We start from the raw sequence: 9,793 nt of genomic DNA, 5'->3' as shown, positions 1-9,793 counted from the left end.
TTTTCACTATTTAGAGTTTGGATTTTGTCAGAACATAATAATAGAATGAAAAATGATAAATACAACTGCCCGGTGCAACCGGCATATCCACGTCATCCGTTTTATTTTTTTCTTTCTCTCCCTTTCCATTTCGTTCCCCCTCTTTCCCGCTTGAAATTTCATTTCTCCCTCCGTTCATCTCCATTGGACCACTCCCTCTCCCTTGAAGACGCCTAGTGCCTCATGCATGTCAGTCTCTTTCAGGAAACCAAACAGGAATGACCCCCCTTTCTGAGCAAAGAAACCACCACTATCGCAAACCTTCACGCTTCAGTGGAGCATCTCCACCTCGTAGCTGCTGTCACCACATGTGAATCCCTTCAAGCAAGGCAACTCCAACCATCTTGCAAGTCACTGCATCACGTCAGAGGCTCCATGAGAATAACCCAGCAAACCTCCCCGTTGCCATTACTTCTCTATTTTAAAGCACCAAAACATAGCAATTTTGTGCTCTTAGGCCACATACCTCCCACGCACGACCACCCACTTAGAACCGATGCCAACTGCACTCAAGCCACCGTCTCTGTTTCTCGCACCAAAACACAAAACCTGTTGAAAGCCACCCAAGTGGCATGAGTTGCACATGCACCGTAAGGTGCATTGTTTTGGTAGGCATCGTTCGGTACTTTGTTTTTGTTAGGCACCCATCCCATAATTTTAGCAGAAATTTACTGCACCGTATTCAGCAGTTGAGGAGAACTCCTCCTATAAATAGGAGAGTTCTGATCTGCAAAGAAGGCAGTAGAGAGGAGAGAAAAGAAAGAGAAAGAGGGACGTGAGAGAATTGAGAATTTGTAGATTTTTATAAATCTTGTACAAATTCTATAAAAGGGGCTCCAGTGGACGTAAGCAATTTGCTGAACCACTTTAAAATTGTTTTGTGTGATTTTCGGACAGGTTAGAGGCACAACAATTGGTATCAGAGCTCTGGTTTGAACTGTTTGAAGATTCAAGTTGCTTAAAATCAATTTTTGACAACTTCAGGGTGTTCCTCGCGTCGAGACGAATCCGTTGCCGCAAACGGAATCAAAAATGGAGGTCGGACGAGCCCACACGCGCCCCTAGAAGGTCCGCGCGTGCATCTTCTGTCATACACGTGCCCCACGCGCATCGGAGGAAGAAGACAACTGAGCCACACGCGCCCACGCACCCCCACGTGCTCCGAAGGTTGAAGACGCGTGACGGACACGCGCCCCCACGTGCCCTACACAGGTTCGGCGCGTGTACTTCACGCGCCTCACGCTCCCCCACGCGCACACAGTGCTGTAGCGCGTGTATTACACGCGCCTACTCTCCGCCCACGCGCACTGTGCAGCGCGTGTAGCCCACGCGCCAGACAGATCACAACCGTCCATTTTTCAGATCCAATTTCGGCTTGATCTAAGCCATTCGGAGTCCGATTTCAACAATCAAATAGTGGTTTCCTACTATTTGGATCGCTCTGGACTCATCCGTACGGTTAGAATTTTGAAATTTTGAGTCTAAATTTTTTAAATTCAAATGGAAGGATCTGGAAGAGACAGGAGCTCTGAACATGCCAGTAGCTCAGGACATCGGTCCACTGTGTCAAATGCCAAGTTTGAAGTTAAAAAGTTCGATGGAACAAGCAACTTCGGCATGTGGCAGTGTGAAGTCATGGACGTGTTGATCCAACAAGAGTTGGATATTGTGTTGGGAGGAAAGCCAGATGATATGACTGATCAGGGTTGGAAGAAGCTTAATACTCAAGCTTGTAGTACAATCCGATTATGCCTTACCAAAGAACAAAAGTATTTTGTCATGAGAGAGACAAATGCTAAGGTACTTTGGCAGAAATTGGAGGATAAGTTCATGAAGAAGAGCATTGAGAGCCGTTTGCACTTGAAGAAGAAGCTTTTCAGATTCCAATTTCGTGAAGGTATTTCTGTGTCTGAACATCTGAATAGTTACAACCAAATTCTTGCTGATTTGTTAAACTTAGATGTTGAAATCGAAGATGAAGATAAAGCTTTACTTTTGTTAAATTCCTTGCCCGATACATATGAGCATTTAATTACTACTCTACTGTATGGGAAGGAAAGTATTAGTTTTGACGATGTATCTAGTTCTTTAATTAACAATGAGTACCGGAAAAAGGATAAGCAGGTACATCAAGATACATCAAGTGAAGCTTTAACAGCAAGAGGGAGACCACAGTCAAGGTATCCCAGAAAGAAGAACGGTTTTCATTCGAAAACCCGGGCCACATCACGTGGTTCATTAGTCGGCAGAAAACTCGCCAGAGACGAGTGTTCCTTTTGTCACAACAAAGGACACTGGAGGAAGGATTGTCCAAACCGGAAGGGACAACAGCAGAATCAACCCTTTACAGCCAATGTCGTGGACAGAGATGATGATTCGGATTTTTCCTTTATAAGTTCATTATCCATTTGTCATTCCGATGAATGGATTATGGATTCCGGATGTACCTATCATATGTGTCCCAATCGGGACTGGTTTACTGACTTCACAAAGATCGAGGGTGGAGCAGTACTTATGGGCAATGACAGTGCCTGTAAGACATAGGGAATAGGTAGCATTCGGTTAAAGCTGCACGATGACAGCATCAAGACTCTAACAGAAGTTCGGTATGTTCCGGACTTGCGAAAGAATCTCATCTCACTAGGATCTCTGGATTCAAAGGGATTTAGAATCGCCATTGAAGACGGAACTCTCAAAGTACTAATGGGAGTTCAGGTGGCAATGAAGGGGTTAAGGCGAGGAAACTTATACTTCTTGCAGGGAAGTACTGTTGATGGAAGAGCTTCCACAGGCTGTGAGAAGCTAGATGAGACTGATGCCGACACCACCAATCTTTGGCATATGCGTATGGGACACGCAGGAGAAAAAGCTTTGCAAACACTAGTGAAGCAAGGCTTACTCAAAGGTGCCAAGACTGGTAAACTATCTTTCTGTGAGCACTGTGTATTGGGGAAGCAGAGGCGGATCAAGTTTGGAACCGCAGTACACAATACACAGGGAATTCTTGACTATGTGCACTCCGATGTTTGGGGATCTACCCAAAATGCATCTTTGGGAGGTAAACATTGGTTTCTAACTTTTGTTGATGATTATTCTCGTCGTGTGTGGGTGTATACGATGAAGAATAAAGATGAAGTGCTGAAAATCTTCCTTGATTGGAAGAAAATGGTTGAGACTCAGACCGGCAGGAAGATCAAGCGGCTCAGATCTGATAATGGAGGTGAGTACACTTCAGACCCCTTCATGGAAGTATGCCGGAGAGAGGGAATTGTCAGACACTTCACGGTACTAGGTACACCGCAGCAGGACGGTGTGGCAGAACGAATGAATCGTACTTTATTAGAGAAAGTGCGATGTATGTTGCTGAATGCTGGACTCAGTAAGAAATTTTGGGCTGAAGCTGTGACATATGCCTACCACCTCATCAACCGACTACCCGCAGCTGCCAATGATGGGAAGACACCCATTGAAATGTGGAGAGGTAAACATGCTACTGATTATGACTTTTTACACATTTTCGGATGTCCTGCTTACTATCATGCTAAAGAAAGTAAGCTTGATCCTAGAGCCAAGAAAGCAAAATTCTTGGGCTTTAGTACCGGTGTAAAAGGGTATAGACTCTGGTGCATAGAGTCCAAAAAGGTAATCATCAGTAGAGATGTTACATTCAACGAATCTGAGATGCTTAAGTCACATAAGCATAAAGATTCCAGTGAAGGCAACAGTGATGGCGAAACATCAGATGATTCGCAGAATGTGGAGTTTATTACTTCAAATAAGCATGGACAAGATAAGACTGATAATCCAGTCACAGTACCTCCATGTCAACCCGAATCAATAGCAACCAATAGACCGAGACGAGAGAAACGTGTACCAACACGTTATGCAGACTATGTGACATATGCATTACCAGCTGAAGGGGGTGAGATCCCAACCACTTACAGAGAAGCCGTACAGTCTAGTGAACAAGTTGAATGGACAAAGGTGATGAATGAAGAGATGCATTCTCTTCACCAGAACCAGACTTGTGAGCTTGTGCCGCTTCTAAAAGGAAAGAAGGTAATTGGCTGTAAGTGGATCTTCAATCAGAAAGATGATCAAGCTGCTAAAAATGGAGTGCGATACAAAGCTAGGTTGGTAGCCAAGGGCTACGCTCAGACAGAGGGAATTGACTATAGTGAAGTATTCTCTCCTGTTGTGAAGCATTCATCCATTCGGATATTGCTAGCTTTGGTTGCACAATATGATCTTGAGTTAGCACAGCTTAATGTGAAGACAGCTTTCTTACATGGTGATCTGGAAGAGGAGATTTATCTGTCTCAACCATAAGGATTCAAAGAAGCTGGCAAAGAAAATTGGGTATGCAATCTGAAAAAGTCTCTCTATGGCTTGAAGCAGTCACCTCGGCAATGGTATAAGCGGTTTGACCGCTTTATGATGGATCTGAAATACACTCGTTGCCAATACGATCATTGTGTATATTTCAGAAAACTTGCAGATGGATCTTTCATTTATTTGCTTTTATATGTAGATGATATGTTAATTGCATGTAAAAGTAAGGGGAGATAGATCGTTTAAAAACTCAGTTAAGTAATGGGTTTGAAATGAAAGATCTGGGAGAAGCACGAAGAATACTGGGGATGGAGATCAGCAGAGATAGGGTGAAAGGTACAGTTCACCTTACTCAGAAGCAGTCTCTGAAGAGAATACTGCAACGATTCAACATCGACTCGAAGACGAAGCCGGTGAGTACTCCTATGGCCTCATATTTCAAGCTCAGTGCATTGCAGTCTCCTAAAACTGATGAAGAGCGGGACTACATGAGGAATGTCCCGTATGCAAGTATTGTTGGAAGCTTAATGTATGCCATGGTGTGTACACGACCTGATATCTCCCAGGCCCTTAGCTTAGTTAGTCGCTATATGCATAATTCTGGAAAGGTTCATTGGCATGCGGCTAAGTGGATTCTACGGTATATTGCTGGGACCGTAGATGTTGGTTTGAGGTTCAAGAAGAGTGAAGATAGTCTAGTAACTGGATATGTTGACTCAGACTATGCAGGTGATCTTGACAAACGCCGATCGACAACTGGTTATGTGTTCACTATGGCTGGAGGACCAATTAGTTGGCGATCAACTTTGCAGTCAACAATTGCACTATCATCAACTGAGGCTGAATACATTGCTGTAACTGAAGCTGTGAAAGAAGCCATTTGGTTACAGGGATTGATAACAGATTTGGGCTTTGAGCAGCAAGAGGTTACCGTTTACTGTGACAGTCAAAGTGCAATCCATTTGGCCAAGAATCAGGTTTATCACTTTCGAACAAAACATATAGATGTCCGATTTCACTTTGTACGTGAAATATTAGAAGAAGATGACATCAAACTTCAGAAGATTAGCACTGAAGATAATCCAGCAGATATGTTGACGAAGGTCGTCACAGGAATCAAGTTCCAACACTGTTTGGACTTGATCAGTATTGTACACTGCTGAGCACCCTCGGGTGCAATGGAGCATATTCGATAGCAGAAGTCTCTCATGTCAAAGAAAGAGGTGCATTCATTTGAAAAATGAATCAATTTGCAAACAACCTGGTATGGCACACTTGGGTGGAGGGGGTGATTGTTGAAAGCCACCCAAGTGGCATGAGTTGCACATGCACCGTAAGGTGCATTGTTTTGGTAGGCACCGTTCGGTGCTTTGTTTTTGTTAGGCACCCATCCCATAATTTTAGCAGAAATTTGCTACACCGTATTCAGCAGTTGAGGAGAACTCCTCCTATAAATAGGAGAGTTCTGATCTGCAGAGAAGGCAGTGGAGAGGAGAGAAAAGAAAGAAAAAGAGGGACGTGAGAGAATTGAGAATTTGTAGATTTTCATAAATCTTGTACAAATTTTATAAAAGGGGTTCCAGTGGACGTAAGCAATTTGCTGAACCACTTTAAAATTGTTTTATGTGATTTTTGGACAGGTTAGAGGCACAACAAAACCCACTCTCTATCGCGAGTCACTGCAAAACCACCGTCATCGAGACATAGAACAAGATCATGGGGCACTCCAATGTGTGTAATTCTCACCCTAAGAACCACGGACCTGGCTCCGAAGCCTGGTACGAAATATCGCTTCTTCAATTCCAACCTGTTTGGTCCCTGAGAAATTATCATTGATCGAAAGAAATCTAACTTGTTTCGATCCTTTTCAAGCTTCTGATTTATTTACAGAGAATTTTTTTCTGTTCGATTTTTTTTGTGCCATAAAATATTTTCCCTTCCGCAGCAACACCAAGGAAATTGGCTTCATTAAGATATTATTTCTCTAATGAGTTTATTGTCTTACTCTGAATGTTGGGTTCTGATTGTTTGATTTTTTTTCATGCGTATTCAATGGCTAGGTCTGTTGAGAAGCTGACTGACGAGGTGGTCGGAAGTTTCTGTGTGAGGTGAAGCTAGGCTAAGGGCCAAGAGAATTTACTCTGTTTTTTACTTCCCGAAACAAAGAACATGGTGGAACCTATCTTACGGCATTATGGTTGCTGCGGTTTACCGTCGATTGCTCATCTATGGAGGAGAGGCTCATAGTGTGGAGGGTGTTACTCGGTTTTGATTTCTCATGTTGTGTTTCTTTCATTTGGAAGCATGCAAGGGCTTGTTTTCGGCAGAATAGTTTAAAGAAATGGAAGTAGGAATAGAAACTAGTGGCCAAAGGTTCTTGTGGGTGGTAAGAAATCCACCAACAGAGGAGTATGAGCTTGCCAAGCTCTACTGCGGTCAGGTGGCTTCTGCCTGTACAGGGATATAGAACTACGGCATCGTCCATGTTGCGTTGGGAGAAACATAGCAGTAGCGTGGAGAGAAAATGGAGGGAAGAGAGGGATTTGAAGTGAAGAAGATAAAGAGAGAGATGCGTTTTACATTTTATTTTTTGCCTTTTTTCTTTTTTTTTTTATAATTCCACGTAAGTTTCACGTATGGCCGGCTATCTCTCGGTTCCTCACGTTGGTTGTATCTAACACAGCTGTAATAGAACATTTTTTTACTTTTTGGAGCCGATTGCAAGTCGGTTTGCACCGGCGGTTGCATCCATCAATTTTCTCCCTTCTTTTCACATGAATAACTTTTCCTCTTTACTTACCTTCACCTTGGTTTGGTTGTTTCAAAAACCTAATTCAAGTCGGTCTTGGCTATAAATCCCAGAAGAAACTGAGCGTTAAACCCATTTTCTTTCGGTTCTCTCGAGCACTTGAGCACCGACAGCGACGTACTCGGGCCTGGCCGCCAACCAGAAGAGAATCCGAGGGTGGTGATGCAGGCTCATGAAAGGCTTCCACGCGATGCTCTAAAGATATTGACGTTGGGTGCTTTATCTACCCGGCCTACTGTTAATTTGTTAGATTTGTCTCATAATTCATTTTCCTGATCCAATCTAACTCGACCGCAACCAGCACCTCCTTTTCCATGGCTGATCAAACCTTTCGATCGACTTCCAAGCCCCGTTCGAATCATTGGGATCGCAATGTCTTTCTGAGTTTCAGAGGCGAAGACACTCGCAAGAACTTCACCGATCATCTCCACTCTGCCTTGGTGCGTGCAGGAATTCACACTTTCCGAGATGACGATGAACTCCCACGAGGAGAGAACATCTCTACTGAACTGTTGAACGCCATTCGTGGATCAAGGATTTCTATTGTAGTTTTCTCTAAAGGTTATGCTTCTTCCAAGTGGTGCCTTGATGAGCTTGCAGAGATCCTAAATTGTATGGAAACCAGAGGTCACACTCTTCTTCCCATATTTTATCATGTGAATCCCTCATATATACGAAAACAGACGGGAACTTTTGCCAAAGCATTTGCTAAGCACGAAAAGTGCATTCAAGTGAATATGGCGAGGGTGGAGAGGGTGCAGAGGTGGAGAAAGGCTCTTATCGAAGCTACAGACTGTGCGGATCTCGACGGTATTGCAAATGGGTAAAATGCTATAGTTTCTTGCGCCCTTTCATGCTATTTTTTTTTTGTCCCCTTCTTTTCTTTTGAAATTTAGATGAAAATTGTTGAAGATGAAGCTGAATGTTGATCTAAAATTGGTAAGGAAAAAATTAGTTCTTGAGTTGCCTAGCTTATGCAGTTCATGATATATTTAATTGAAAATTAAATAAAATATTATTATAATTTTATTTTAATATTATTTTTTTAAAATTTTTAAAAAAAATTAAATTATTTATTATATTTTATATAAAAATTTAAAAAAATTATAATAATTATACGAGATCAGATGATTTAATTTTATATAATCAAACTAGCCCTTAGATTAGTTGGTGGTTTTCTATTTCATGCCCACCTTACCATTATATAAAGATATTCATGCCATTTAGAGTGATCTTTGGTTCTGAAACTCTTTTTTAAAAAGGTATCATACACTATAGTTTTGTGAAGGGAAATGCTTTTTGAACCTCTCCATTTTTTAAAAAAATTCTCCTTAATAGTCAGGGAAGTAAATATTATTGAATGTATGTATTTATTTTTATAAAATGTTTAAAGATGTTAAAAACATATTTGAAAGGAAAAAACCTGCAATTGCAGTGACTAGTTGGAAGCATCATTTGGAACTCTTGGTTTCAATAACAGTGTCTTTTTGTATATAATAGTGAAATAGTTTGAATGAAAATATTTTATTAAATTTTGGAAAAGGAGAAAGAAAAAATTGAATAAAAATATTTATACTTTTTTAATATTATTTATATATTGAATATTGTAAAAGTTATATTGATTTTTATATTTGAATAATAATTAACTTAAAATTTAAAATTAAAAGTATTTGTATTTGAATAATGAATAGAAATGAAATTTCAAAATTTTTTTAGAATTACGAGAATTCTCAATATCTAAACATGCTCTGAGATACTAGAAATGAAAAAAATTGTTTATTTCGCGACTTTGGGATGAGATAAGAAATGATATAGAAGATGCATTTACATGATATTGTCAATGGAATTGATATCAGCTTAATTGATTTTGTGAGATACTAGTCTCGGATGACTAAAGATGATAACATCCTTTTGGTGCTGATGACTCTTCTATTCTTCTTCCTCTTTTTCTTCTTCTTCTTCTTCATTTCTTGGGCTTATTTAATTGTTTCACTCTTTTGTTTTGACATAATGATCATTAGGTACGAATCAAACTTCATTGACCAAATTATTGAAGAAGTCTTGAAACAAGGGACATTCGGATTGTAGGCACCTATGGGATGGGTAGAATAGGTAAAACAACCCTCGCAAAAGCTGTCTAAACCTTTCGTGAGAATGATTAACAAAACTAGAGGCGAGATATACAGGTGTTACATATTGTTCTATGTTCTTCCTTTAACCGTTGAAGATTATTTGTCGGGATTCAAGATACCGGTTCCAAGTAATCAAGTGAAGATGGAAAGTGGAGACGAAATCGAGGTGTCCATTGCTCGGAGAAAGGAGAACATCAAACTAGCTTGGAAACCCGTTGAGGTGAAAAGGTGCGGAATCCATCTGGCATCTGCTAGTTTACGATCCGGATGTAATCGCACGCCAATTTGGAAGCCGGTTCCAACGTGTCGATTTTGATACAGCTATAGATGATGATGATGGTCTTGGGTTTTCTACGTTTGATTTGATTTAATAAATCTTCTTTTGATGCATTTTATCAGTGTTGCTTCTTTATGGAGTGAATTTGATCTCCAAAGAATTATTAGATTCATTAAAATGATAGCGTTGTGACATTTATAAGGG

At 40.8% G+C, this 9,793-nt stretch overlaps 1 protein-coding gene across 2 annotated transcripts; it reads left to right on the top strand.

Annotated features, from left to right (window-relative positions):
- Positions 1–6,023: 6,023 nt before the first annotated feature.
- Positions 6,024–9,793, top strand: LOC122291602 (disease resistance protein RPV1-like). Of its 2 annotated transcripts, XM_043099406.1 has the most exons (3): positions 6,024–6,149; positions 6,432–8,003; positions 9,202–9,791. In XM_043099406.1, exons 2-3 carry the CDS (start codon positions 7,495–7,497, stop codon positions 9,266–9,268), a joined length of 576 nt encoding a protein of 191 aa, XP_042955340.1. In that variant the 5' UTR covers positions 6,024–6,149; positions 6,432–7,494; the 3' UTR covers positions 9,269–9,791. The 2 variants fall into 2 exon arrangements, with proteins under 2 accessions (XP_042955340.1, XP_042955341.1); XM_043099407.1 differs by lacking the exon at positions 6,024–6,149 and having other exon boundaries at positions 6,357–7,990; positions 9,202–9,793.

The sequence above is a fragment of the Carya illinoinensis genome, chromosome 13 (genome assembly GCF_018687715.1).
Source record: "Carya illinoinensis cultivar Pawnee chromosome 13, C.illinoinensisPawnee_v1, whole genome shotgun sequence".
Lineage (NCBI taxonomy): Eukaryota > Viridiplantae > Streptophyta > Magnoliopsida > Fagales > Juglandaceae > Carya > Carya illinoinensis.
Note: the sequence above shows the minus strand (reverse complement) of the source record. Positions and strands in the feature narration are given on the sequence as shown.

Coding starts and splice junctions, on each gene's coding strand:
- LOC122291602 (XM_043099406.1), top strand. CDS start 7,495: ATGGCTGATCAAACCTTTCGATCGACTTCCAAGCCCCGTTCGAATCAT. Junction 8,004..9,201: donor CTCGACGGTATTGCAAATGG/GTAAAATGCTAT, acceptor AATGATCATTAG/GTACGAATCAAACTTCATTG.